Here is a 13,016-nt window from a genome sequence, read left to right as displayed (position 1 = left end):
GCCCATTCCCTCCTGCCCACCTCTCCCTGCCCACCCCCAAGCTGCAAACCTACGGTGTGGCACTGACTTACCTGCACCTGGGGCCAGGGGACAACTTGGTAGTCCCCAGCCTTGCAAGGCTTACTCACACACACTTGGCTTTTGACACTCAGCAAATGCAACCCAGCCCATGGAGCAAGAGTCATGTGCTGGCAGCAGCCACAGCCAAGGCTCAGCGGGGTGGGAGGGCAGCAATGCAGCCTTTGGGGAGCAGGGAGGTGGGAGAGCAAACCTGCAGCTCACTGAGGTGGGAGGGGGGAGGCTCTTGCCAGTCCCAAATGTTTGAACCTACTTGGGAGGAAAAAGCAAAGAAAAACTAACAATGTCACTCAGTGCCTGCAAAAAAGGAATCATTATTTCCCAACAGGATTTAGAGGCTCCTGCTGGGGGGAGGGAGAGGAACAGAAGAAATGAGTAAGAAGAGCCTGACATCTCTGTTCTTAATTTATCACCGTAGTAAGACTGGAGTGCTGAGTGTGGCTCAGCACACACTCCTAGATGGATCTCCTCCGCAGCCGGGGGTGCTGCCGGCAGCGGGGGCTGCTGGAGGACAAAGTGCTCCCCGGGGAAGAGCCGGTCTGCCCCCGCGTGCTCAGGGACACCTCGTCGATTTTGTAGGAAATGGAGTTGTAGTACACGGGGTTGGTGTGGCAGCTCAGGGTCTCGGGGTGGGAGGGCGCCGGGCTGCCGCACACCTGTGGTCTGTAGCACAGGCAGGTGCAGAAGGACGGCACCTCGGCCGCCGATACGGCCGACTGGCGCCGCTGCCTCTCCGCCTCCTCCTGCACCAGTGGGATCAGGTTCATCTGGCTCGTCCTGTCCTCTGCAGGGAGAAAAATGGCGTTGCTGCTGCGGCTGTCCTCCTTGGGCTTGAGGTGGATGTTGTTGCGGGCTCTCCTCAGCGAGGCTCGCTCCTCGGCGTCGCGCCGCTCGTCCTCCGAGTTCATGGTGAGGAAGCGCAGCACCACCAGGTTGAGGAAGGCGCCGATGACGGTCAGGCCCACCAGGATGTACATGAAGCTGAAAGCCACGTACGGGGGCTTCTTCTGCAAAGCCTCGTTCTTCTGCAGAGCCACAAAGTCTCCAAAGCCAATAGTGGTCAAGGTGATGAAGCAGTAGTAATAGGCATGGAAGAAAGTCCAGCCCTCGAAATAAGAGAAGGCTGCGGCGCCGATGCACAGGGTGCCCATGCAGGACAGAAAGCCCACCAGGACCATGTTCTCCATGGACACATGGGTTGTCCTCATGCCCAGACACTTCTTGATCTTCTTGAGCAGCAGCCTCACGACGGTGTTCATGCGCTCCCCCAGGCTCTGGAACATGACCAGTGTCAGGGGGATGCCCAGGATGGCGTAGAACATGCAGAACACTTTGCCAGCGTCTGTGCCTGGAGCAGCGTGCCCATAACCTGTGAAGGGCACAGGGAAGAGGAAAGGCAGTGTCAGGCCCTCACTGGGGTTTCCAGCAAGGCTGCTCTGCGACCAAGAGGAGCAGTAGAAAAACGGAGGGAAGAATGGAACTCAGTAACGTATCTGTAGGCAATGCTAATGGGGCCATGGCATGCCCATCCTTTGGGATGATGGCACATTTGTGTAGGCAGAACCCCATTTGACCTCTAAAGAGAGAAGGCACCCTCCTGATAGCCCCAGTGTCACAGAGGCCAAGAGAAGGCAAGGGCTGGACTGGGGTCTGCAAGCCTCCTGCAGCTCACAAATAATTCCAGGATGCTGTGCCAGTGCCAGGTGTGCAGGGTAACCTGAACCCCACAGCGAGGGGGAACAGAGGCTCTGCAAGATGCTGAGACCAACAGTGCCAGATCACCCTGTGGGGAGGAATACACCCAGCCAGGACCATCCACAACTGCCCTTGCAGGGGCATTGCCACCTCCCCTGTCACCTGCTCCTCCTCCCAAGCCATCCAGTGTCACATGCACATTTGAGTCTCATCTCCATGGGCACTTGCTATGTGGAACCCTGCAACCCTGTGCTATAGGGACAGTCCCCACAGGAGCAGCTAAGTCTGGAAGGACCCCTGTAGACCCCCTCCAGATTTATTCCAGTGTCCCTAAGACTCAGACCTAAAGCACCACTGGCCTGTTGGGGAGGAAGGGCTATGCTGGTTTAGATGCAGGGTAGGGAGCATTTATGTCACCGGTAAGCCCTGTCAGCCCTTTTCCTGGGGACAAGGAGCTCCAGGACAACAAGGTTCTCCTTGAACGCCTTCTGAGATTTAATTTCTCCACCTTGGCCCAAGTTTCAGAGCTGTGACTCAAGGACACACACAATTACACTGTGAGGCACAGTGAGGTATTCACTGCAATCTTCCAGGCTCCAGTGATTCCGTGCCCACCTCAATTACAGCAGCTTAGCAGAAATTGGTGGCCCCTGACCTCAGAGGATGAGTAACAAAATCAGAGCAAGGGAGTCACATGGCGTGGGGAGTAATGGCATCCAAAGGCATCCAAAGGCATCTGAGCCTTTCTTTGAGTTGCTTCTACAAGAAACTACCAGGGCCTGAAACTTCCCTTCTGAAAGTGCCTGCAGAACAGTGCCAGCTCCTTCCTGCACTGCTGCCAGGCCTTCCACAAACAGCTATTTGTATTTTCACTTTCTGCAGGAATTTGTGTGACTTTTGCATGGAGAACATGGGGAAAACACCCTCTTGTTTTCCCACAGTCTTCTTTTAAGTGGTGACTTGGCTTCACCTCAGTCCTTGCTGCCTGTGGATTTCCAGGATACTTGGGGAAGGTGCTGCACCCACTGATGGAAGGGCCAGAGGAGGATAACCATGTTATCCTGGGCTCCTGAGCATACCTGCTTCAGGAAACTCCTGCATGGGACAGGGCTGAGGGGCTGAGGACAGCATTGTCCTTCACCATGCTGTGCTCAGAACAAGCCAGCAGGCAGCAGGGGACCAGCTTCTAATTGCTCTCTCTGTTCACAAATTCACACAACAAAAAATGATGGATTTAATGCCTGCATGCCACATTTCATGAAATAGAGAGAAGACAGGAGACTGCAGTGGCAAAACCTCCCAGTCAGATCCAAGCTTAATAACTGAGTGCAATCACCAGGTCCCAGGCTACAAGATAATACAATGACAGCAATGAGGATGTAAAGATAATGATCCACAAGAGCAGTAAGTGGAAAAACAATTGTTATACCCTGAGAGACTGTTGGAGTGTTTGAGTGATGGTTTTGAAATGACAAAGAGAATTAGAAAGAGTAAACACAGCTACAACAACATTAAAACTGAGATTTGGAGCACAGCCCAATATAAAGAGATATAACGTGTCAGTGTTTGAGAAATACAACACCTGGGCTGAAATTATTTATCACAGGGGGTGTGTGATGAGCACAGCCATTGTTTGTCACAGCCAACAGGAAAATCATGTAAATGAAGCTATAACCTGTCAGGTGATGATGGGGATTTTTGCTGAAGCTGTTCATCTTCGCCTCCTGCTGGGGTCTGACCTGAACCATGCCCTGAGCCCACTGTGGTTTGCTGACCATGTGTGTTCCCAGCTACATAAACCCCACAGAGCATCCCATGGGAGCACAGGGAGACCCCAGGCAAGGCCTGCAAGATACCTGTCCCTCTTCCACCTCTTGTCCTCTGGTAACACAGTGCAGCTGATCCCACCAACCCCTTGTCCTGAGGGATGATGCATCCAGCTACCAGAGGTATTTCAACCATCCCAAGCCCTTTGGGAAGGCTGAAGTCCTGTCCTGAAGAACAGGAGGGGGCTGCTGGCTGTACCAGGGCAGGATTTGGCCTCAGGATTCCTGCCTCCAAAACACATCTGCTGAAATTCCAGCACAAGCAGTGACACAAGCACAGGATCCCTGTCTACCCCCACGGGATGCCAAGGGTGCATGAATTAATCAAAGTGGATTCATTAAACAATGCTCAACTCCCATGTGGCTAATCTCACCTCAATTAAGGCAACCCTCATTCAATTCAGTTTCATCCTCTTGCAAAATTGAAGCGGACAAACCAAGGCACTGGGCTCTAGTATGGATAAGTGGGTCTACAGAGGAGCTTAATGTGATTCAATCACTCCCCTCCAAGCTGACATCCGTGTTTCTGCAAGGTTCTGTGCAGGCAGAGCAGCGGGCAGTGGCTCATGGCTCTCTTGGCTCCGTGAAGCAGATCTCACACAGCCAAATACCCAGAATTTTGAGCCAGCAAAGAAGCCAACAATTCTTGCCCAGCTCTTCACCCAGCTCACTGGCTAGAGCCAGCACAGGGAACAGACATAGCCCCTACCTCTGTCCTCCCACGCCGCTGCCAACTTTGGCAGCTCCTGCTCCAAAGGTTCCTGCAGGAGCTCCCCAAGCTGCTGTGGCTGGGACAGTGCCGTGTCTTGTGGCCCCAGCCACAGCAGCACCCCCAGCACAGGGTGGCCCCAGCCTGCCCGTGGGTCACCGCGCCCACCACTGGGCACTGGGGTCCCACAGGGTCAGAGATGTCCCAGCCTTGCAAGGGTGACACCTGCCTCTGCCGAGCGGGCACCCCCCAGCCTGCCCTGGAGGTGTGGGGCTGGAGAAGGATGGGGCGCAGGGACATGGAGGGACATGGGATGCAGGGGCGTGTGGATGGAGGGACGCGGGGTGCAGCGGTTCAGCGATGGAGGGATGCAGGGATGCCGGGCGCGCCGGCCGGGCTGCCCGCACTCACCGATGGTGGTGATGACCGTGATGGCGAAGTAGAAGGAACCGGCGAACTTCCACTGGCGGCCGGCGCGGTGCGGCTCGGCCTGCAGCACCAGGCGCTCCAGCTCCCGGTAATCGTCGGCGGAGAAGCGGTACTTCCTCCGCAGCTCCCCGCGCTTCTGCTCCAGCAGCCGCTTGCGGCCGCTCTCCGCCTCCGACTCCAGCGCATCGAAGACCGCGGCGCCCACCAGCAGGTAGGAGAAGATGCAGAGGATGAGCGCGGCCGTGCGCAGGTTCTGCCGCTTCATGGCGAGGGGCGGCCGCCGCGCTCAGCCCGGGCTCCGCATGGCCCCGCCGCCGCTGCCGCCCCCCGCCCGCCCCCGCGCACCCCCGCGACCGCGCACCGCCCCCCGCGCACCGCCCGCGCACCGAGCCCGGGCACCGCGCAGAGCCTCCTGCCCGCCCCGGCACCGGCTCCGCCTGCCCCGGCTCCTGCTGCCTCGGGCACCGGCTCCTGTGGGCTCTGGCTCCTGCCTGCCCCGGGCACCGGCTGCTGCTGCCCCGGGCACGGGCTCCTATGGGATCTGGCACCGGCTCCTGCAGGCTATGCACACCTCCGGTGTGCCCCGAGCCCTCCCAGCCTGGCAGCCCCGGGCAGTGCCCGACTGCAGGTGAGCCCTAGCGAGGCCGCAGTTCATTCTCGTGCCAGTGACAGCAGTAACGTCCCTGTTCCCCGAAGCTGCCCCTGGATGCTCCCAGGCTGGAGGAGTTTCTCGTGCTTACACCCTCTTGGCCTGCCCTCCCCAAAGCAAGGGCCTTTGGGGCTGTGTGGCTGTCCCCAGGTACCCTGTGCTATCATCCCTGTGCTATCATCCCTGTGGTATCACCCCTGTGGTATCATCCCTGCATGGGCAGCCCTGGCTCCTGCTGCTCTGCCCAGCTCTGGGCGACTTCACACCCATGGCACGGAGGAACACTGAGGTGTTACCTGTGTAATCCATTCGTGTTACCTGTGCAATATATCTGTGTTATCTATCTGTGCTGTGCAATCTATCTCTGTTATCTATCTGTGCTGTGTTATCTATCTGTGTTAACTGTGTTGTATATGTTATCTATCTGTGTTATCTATCTGTGTTACCTGCGTTATCTATCTGTGTTATCTGTGTTATCTGTGTTATTTGTCTGTGTTATCTGTCTGCTTTATCGGTGTCATCCTTTTCCCAGCTGGTTACCAGAGCAGAGTCTGGCCTGCTGTGTCCAGTGCTGTTTTAAGAGGGCAGAAAGGAAGAAAAACAGATTCAATGTTTCTGCTGCTTTCTTTGGCACATTGGTGAGAGGCTGCAGGCACAGGGGATGTGGGGCCTGTCCACCCTGTGCTGGTGTGGCAGGCAGTGAGCTCAGCCTCTCTGCACTGATGTACTGTGGACAGCCCAGGTCAGCCCCAAGGAGCAGGGAAATTAGCTGTGGTAGGAGGCAGAGCCCACAAATTGAAGACCCTGTTTCTCATTCCTGGTTACCATAGCTTTTATGTAACTCCTATACTTCACTTTTAAAAATAGAAAGATACTTCTGAGTTGTGTGTTGCAGGCGATAGTATCTCTTTCGGGAAAATAAACTCTTCTTCTTTTGGCTGGGAATAAAACCCACAAGTGAAAAAAACAACAAGGCTTACATCCCTCTTCATCCATCTTGCTTCTCTCTCTGGAGAGGAAAAGATGCTTTGGGATTTAGTTGCACCAATGAAGGTTTGAACTGGACATAAGAAGAACTTTTTAACCATGAAGACAGTGAAACACTGGAACAGACTGCTGGGGGAGGTTGTGGCACCCTGTCATTTGAGGAGTTTAAAAATAAGATAAGCAGATGTCTGGGTGTCTGCTGAAAATGCTCTGGGCGCAGTGGGTGCTCCTGAAGGAGGGGGTGACTCAGTGCTCTCCTAGAGCCCCTTCCATCCCTGTCCTCAGCATTCCCATGGCCAGCAAAGGGACACAGTGGCCTTTCCTACTGTAATTGTGAACTCTTTTTCACCCTGGCCACTTGCCATTTCCCTCCTCCTTGCTGAGTCTCTGTGCCAACACCATTAGTAAAAGTTGTTATTGGACAAAAAATAGACTCCAGCATCCATCAGGAGCAGCAAAGCTGTCGGGTGCTGCTCGACATCTCAGGGCTTGCAGCCTCCTAAATCATGGGGCAGAGCCTCTGCTGGAGGAATGTGTCTGCTTTGTGTTCTCAGCCCTGCTAACAGGGCCTGGGATACTGTCAAACCTCCAGCCCCAGACACGTGTGGGGGCCTCCTGCTCATGAAGATACACTTCACCTGGTGCTAGTAATTTTTTCCACTGGTCAGCAATGACTTTCCACCTTGGAGACAGGAGCCAGAGCTGCTGAGTTTCTGTTGCTTCCATTGCAGAGAAGGAGATCTTATGATGATTGCATCTCTAGGTGCCTGTCACATATCTTTTAGGAGGGGTTCTGGGGCCTCCAGTGCCTTGCAGATGAAATTCTGGGGTTCCTGGGTGGTATTTGATGCTGTAGCCTGTTATTGAAAGGCAGCTGCTCTGAGCAGATGTTGGGCCAACATGCCATTGTAGGTTACAGCCTGGAAAACCCTGCGAGATGCTCTCCACCAGTGGGTGACAATAGACACAAGGTGCTTGCCCAGTTTCTTTAGGAGCAGCATCAATCTCAGCTGATCATCAATTAAATCCTGCACACTTTGTTTCCAAACCTGTGTTTATGATGAGAGCCAGCAGTGCTTGGCAGAGATGGTACAGCATGGCTTTCCTAAGGTGCTGCCTACACAGGGAGGGGTCTGTGGGTGCCATTTCCCCCTCTCTGGGGCTGGGGACACTGGGGACACCGGGGACAGGAGGAGCACCTCTGCTGCCACAGTATGAGCAGCTCTCAGTGCTCCCTTCTGCTAGCCCTGTCCTCTTTGTGGCTTGTGGTGGGCTGACCTTGGCTAGCTTCAAGGTCTTCTCCTGGCCCCAGAAGAAATCTTTACCTTGCAGGGTCTTGGGACATGGGTCTTCCCTCAGCATGGCCTTTCCCTGATGCTCTGGGAGTTATAACGATTGGGATGTCACTGATTTCCCCTTCTGGGGCTTGCTTTGACCTCTTGCAGGTCAGAGGCCCCTGTAGAATAAATGCTGTTCAGCAGGAGAAAGGGTAGCAGGATCCATCTCCTAATGAGAACCCCCCAGTAACAAGCCAGGGCTGTGTTTGGAGTGGGACTGGACCCTTCAAAATTCAGGCTGGATTCAGCCTGCATTGCCTCTCCCTGCTCACACACTGCATTTTCCTGTCTGCAGTGATCACAGGGATGAGTGACACCAAACTGTGTCAGATGGCTGTTGAGGAGGGCCATCCTGTCCTGTTCTCCTGAGGCACAGGAAAGTTTCACAGTTTCCTGCTGGGAAACCATAAGTTCATTCTTTGTGTTTCCCTGGACTTCACTCTGCTTGAGGAAGGTCAAGCTGGAGCCGTGGGTTCAGGGCAGGCAAGGTAATGTACTTTATCATTGATTTTCAGTGAGAAGTTGCATTATGAGATTAAATGTCTCATTTTTATTGCATGGGGAGGCAAAGAAAAAGCAGGAGCTCTGAAAATAAAGCCTAAGTCCAAGTGCTGTGTTTGTGTGGGGAGGTGCTTGTGACTGGGAGGGAATGTGACTTTTTCCCAATCCTTTGGAGGTGAACTTTGAGAAGCTGCTTCCTCTGAGGCTGATAAACAAAGTCAAACCTCATCTGTGTTTAAACCAGTGCCTAATTAATGTGTCTAATTGGCCCACATCTACTAATTCCAAGCTGGCAGGGAGTTTATTAAATAGCTTTTCTAGTTCTAATGGATTGAAATAAGCAAAGCTGCTTAGCAGTCTCAGATGAAAAGCACTAAACAGGGCTCAGTTGTGTGGGTCTGCTTGAGTCAATCCCAAATCCCACCAGGTGTCAGCCCCTTCCCTGGTTTCACTTGTAAGGTGCTCCAGCTCTCTGAGGGCTTGGGGAGCATCCTGATGTACTCTGCTTCTTTTGGTTATTTTTAAACACACCAAATTGATGTTTTTGTTTGCTTTAGTAAAAGCATCAGCTATTCTAGCTTTAATGCCATTAATACTTAGATTATAGATAGCCTGGCAAAACCACAGGTTATTTCTAAAGCGACGGATTAGTTAATTTCCAGAAAGTATTAGGTGTCAGGGTATGGATAACAACCAGCTGCCCTGCCCAGATGATGCCCTTAAGCCACAGCAGACTCCAGGCTGTGCTGGGCTGCCCCCAGCCAGGCAGCACCATGAGCTGGGCACAGGGAGAGATCCCTCCTCTCTGCATGCAGGGCCATGGCAATGCCTTCCTCTGCAGACACAGCACCCCTGACTGCATCCAGGCTGGATGGAGTGTTTGCTTCTGTCCCATGACTCCACAAATCATCGTGTAAAACATCCTCCTGCATGCTGCAGCTGCCTTGGAGCTGTCCTTTGGCCATGCCCAGAGTTACTGCAGGCCCAGGAAGCTCACAGCTTTCCCTGGGCTCTGAGAATTCCTGCTGCCTCCTTCCTGGGCTCTTTGTAGCTTGGATGGCTGCAGGCACTCTGCTCTGCATTGTGATATGGTAGCTCAGCAAGGGAATCAATGAAGCATTGGATGTAAACTGGTTGTAAATGCAGATTGCCTCTATGTGCTCTCCCATGGATGTGACTTCCAGGTTTCCAGCCCCAGAGCAGCTGGAAACAGTTCCACCTGTGACTGTCTTCAATCACTTACACAGTACCAGCCATGCTAAAGCTCATCATGCCGCCTCCTAATAGCCCAGAACTCATTGGGAAGCCTTTCCCAACCACCCTTCCCACCCAAAATGGGTTCTGTGAGGGGACACACAGCCCCATCCTCCCACCCTGCTCCCCACAGCAGCCTGATCTGCCAGTGCTTGTACGCAAAGCAGACCTGGGCTGGAAATGCTGACAGTACTCTTGAGAGTTGATGGTCACAAACTCTATTTTCAGCCTAATAAGTTTTTTATTGCTTGGAAAGCTGTCAGTTGAACATCAGCCAGGCACAAAGTACCTGCCATAAAACGCCTGGACCACAACCAAACGGGAAAGGTGCTGCTCTGCTTTAGCAAGTTCTTGATCTTGGATGCTTTAGCTGGTTCATTTATTTTGTTTGAGGATCTTGGCTTTAATTATAAAATAATAAGATAAAATCATAATGCCTCTACATAAAAATCTGTGGAAATATTTGCTGAGAGCCTGTTAAATCAAAGCTGTTGGCCAGTCAGGATTGGGTTTTGGGGCTGGGAGGTTCTGTGAGCTGCTGTCTGTGCCAGAGCGGAGCAGTCACTGCCAGGAGACCCTGGATCCCTGGGATGAAGGAGAGAGGCTTTGGGAGTGTGTCTGGAGAAGGGTCCTGCTTCTGGGCGAGGTGAGTCTGGAACTGAGCTGCCATGGCCCCCAGCACAGCCTCAGTGTAGGAACATGGCCCCAGGGAGAGCAGGGCTTGAGCCCGGGCGTGCCTCTGCTCCCAGCAGCATCACAGTGCTATAAATGACTGCCCTGCATCACAGCCCATGGCACTGCCAGCAAGGTCAGGGCTGGGGGGGAAAAAGGCTCTGGGAAGGAATTACAAATATGTGAGGCTCTTCTGGAGGGTTCCTCGGTGACAGCTTTGCCCCTATCCTACAAGGCACGGTAGCATAGCTCTGCAGGGATTGGAAAGGTCCTGGACAGCTGCAGGGATCCTGTGGGACACCCCAGGGGGAGGGATGGGTGTAGGAGCGTCGGGAGGTAGGACGGTGGGGATGGATGGAGACAAGAGATCTCTGCAGCCAGGTCTGGAACTTGGGGTTTATTGCAAAGGGCCTGGATGCAGGGCCCTGCTGGGAGCTGCCAGCCACAGCTCGGAGCAGGTCTGAGAGAAGAGAGGGGGAGAGAGGATGAGAGGGTAAAAGGGTAAGAGAGCAAAAGCGTGAGAGAGTAAAAGGGGTAAGAGAGCAAAGTTCCCGTTACAATACCATAAATCTTCTTCTGTGTTGAATATTCTAATTCTCACTAACCAATCTAGTACAATATACAAATCCTATAGCATTGACATACAGCCTATAAAAATCACTACATTACCATACTGTGTTACATTTTAAACCCTAAAAACTCCTCTTTGGACCCCTTCTGCCGAGCTAGTAGGGTCTGCTCTGACCCTTGGACCTGTCTGCAGGCAGAGGGAATTGTTTCATCAAAAGGGGATCACCTTCAGCCAGCCACATCATTGTTTTCCAGTTGTTCAGTAACTCAGGTATCTCAAAGCTTGCTTTCATTTCAATCTCGCTTATAGTTTCTGTATTCTCGAAATCTTTTTCCAGACAATCATATTTATAAGGCCTTCCTGTTTCATCTTCCCCAACAGATGGGCTCTGCCATGCTGGGTGCCCTCAGTGCAGGGGTCTCTGCCCGCATGCTGGGTGTGCTCAGCATGTCCTCCCCACCCCATGGCACTGCCCTTCCCCACCGGGGCTGGTGGGGCAGGAGGCAGCGCCTGTGCCTGCCTGGATGTGCCTCAGGCAGGGCCAGACGTGGTGATTTGCGTAGGGAAACAAAACTTTACAACTTTTGTGAAAGTATGTTTATTACAGCGCTGGACGCATGTGGGAATCGTTCCCCTAAAATGACATGTGTACCTCTGGGAACTCCAGATCGCCTTTTATTTCCTTCTCAAATCCATATGTGTCCAATTTCACAATAGGTTCATACATATTTATTTCACTGATTTCGCGTGGCACTTGCTCCTAATTCTTCTTTATCAGAAAGAACTCTTGGGTCAGGTTGCTCTGCTTTGTCTGCTCCCCCCTAATCTCATGTCCTTTGGCTGAAGCAGTGTCTCCAAGCACAGGCCCTTGGTGAGAACAGGCAGTCAGTCTAAACAGCAAGCTACAGACTTAACTGAAAGATGTACATTTCACCTAAAACAAAATGGATTTCTACTCTGGAAAATTTCCACTCAGTGGGTGGGTCAGCCGGGGAACTGAGCCCCGCTGCGGGCGGGCCGGGGCCGTGCGGGGCCGTGTGGGGCTGCGCGGGGCCGTGTGGGGCCGTGCGGGGCCATGTGGGGCCGTGTGGGACTGCGCGGGGCCGTGTGGGGCCGTGCGGGGCCATGTGGGGCTGTGCGGGGCCATGTGGGGCCGTGTGGGACTGCGCGGGGCCGTGTGGGGCTGTGCGGGGCCATGTGGGGGCCGTGTGGGACTGCGCGGGGCCGTGCGGGGCCATGTGGGGCCCGGGGCCGGGGCGGGGCCGGGGCCGTGAGGGGCCGTGCGGGGCCGTGCGGGGCCGGGGCCGTAGAGGCCGTGCGGGGCCGTGCGTGTTCGGGGCCGTGCGTGGTCGGGGCCGTGAGGGGCCATGCGGGGCCGGGGCGCTGCCGCAGTCCCGGCTGTGGCCCCCGGAGCTCCGCTTCCCGGGCAGACAGTTTACAGCTAATAGCTCCTTTCGATGCTAAAAATAACCCGCTGCCCCACGACTTCAACCGGAGAAAAGTGCATTTGTTAGTAAAACTCAAGATGTCCTTTCCTGTTTTTCTCTGAAGAACCGGTGCTGAGAGGCTGATTGAGCTTCCCAGCCAGGCACCGGTTTATTTCAATGCAGGGATTGATTCCTCCCAGATTCATTTTTCTTCCCCTGCTAGTGATGCTCCATGGCTGGTCCCACACTCCAGTAGCCAGAACAACTCTGGGTTTGGGGCCACGAGCGATTTCCCAGCCAAGGGAGCTGTAAATGCCCTGTGAAAGTGCTCCTGCTGCCCATGCCTGACAGCACAGCAGGTTCCCAGTGGGGAATGAACAGAACAAAATGAAATATCAGTTTTCTCTTGCAGTGTAAGCGCCATTTTAGTGACTTGTTTCTTCCTCCACCTTAAAACTGCAGATTTTACTAAGTCTTGTTTATATACAAAGAGTTTCCAGCTGCGTCTCTCCAGGCTTTTCTCTGGAAGGACTAACTGGGGAGATAAGACAGATCCTCTTTGCATTGCAAATGCAAAAACATCCCTGTGTTTTCTTGGCCCAGTTGCTTGTCCCCTGCTCCAGCCCGGGCCCTTCCTTTCCAGCCATGCTCAGGGGCTGTGTGGTGTCCCTGGGACACAGCAAATGGTGGCACAGGAATCACAACTGTTCCAGGCACTGGGACACCAGGTCTGCCATGAATCTGAGGGAATTAAATTAACAATAGGCTTTTTTGAGGCTGGCAAACCAGCTGAGGCAAATGGAGAAATAAACCAGAAGCTTTTCAGTGATCTGAAACATTTAACTGACTTTTAGGTGCTTTGTGTGAGTGTCTTTTGAGAC

The 13,016-nt window shown here is 53.7% G+C and overlaps 1 protein-coding gene across 1 annotated transcript; it reads right to left on the bottom strand.

The window, feature by feature from the left end:
• Positions 1-215: 215 nt before the first annotated feature.
• On the bottom strand, positions 216-5,011 carry KCNK15 (potassium two pore domain channel subfamily K member 15). Its single transcript, XM_030963372.1, has 2 exons — positions 4,720-5,011; positions 216-1,447 (listed from the first exon to the last, which is right to left on the bottom strand). Exons 1-2 carry the CDS (start codon positions 5,000-5,002, stop codon positions 534-536), a joined length of 1,197 nt encoding a protein of 398 aa, XP_030819232.1. The 5' UTR covers positions 5,003-5,011; the 3' UTR covers positions 216-533.
• Positions 5,012-13,016: the final 8,005 nt, after the last annotated feature.

Source organism: Camarhynchus parvulus, chromosome 20 (genome assembly GCF_901933205.1).
Source record: "Camarhynchus parvulus chromosome 20, STF_HiC, whole genome shotgun sequence".
NCBI lineage: Eukaryota > Metazoa > Chordata > Aves > Passeriformes > Thraupidae > Camarhynchus > Camarhynchus parvulus.
The sequence above is the reverse complement of the archived record's forward strand: the minus strand, read 5'-3'. Positions and strand labels throughout refer to the sequence as shown.

Coding starts and splice junctions, on each gene's coding strand:
- KCNK15 (XM_030963372.1), bottom strand. CDS start 5,002: ATGAAGCGGCAGAACCTGCGCACGGCCGCGCTCATCCTCTGCATCTTC. Junction 1,448..4,719: donor CACGGTCATCACCACCATCG/GTGAGTGCGGGC, acceptor TGCCCTTCACAG/GTTATGGGCACGCTGCTCCA.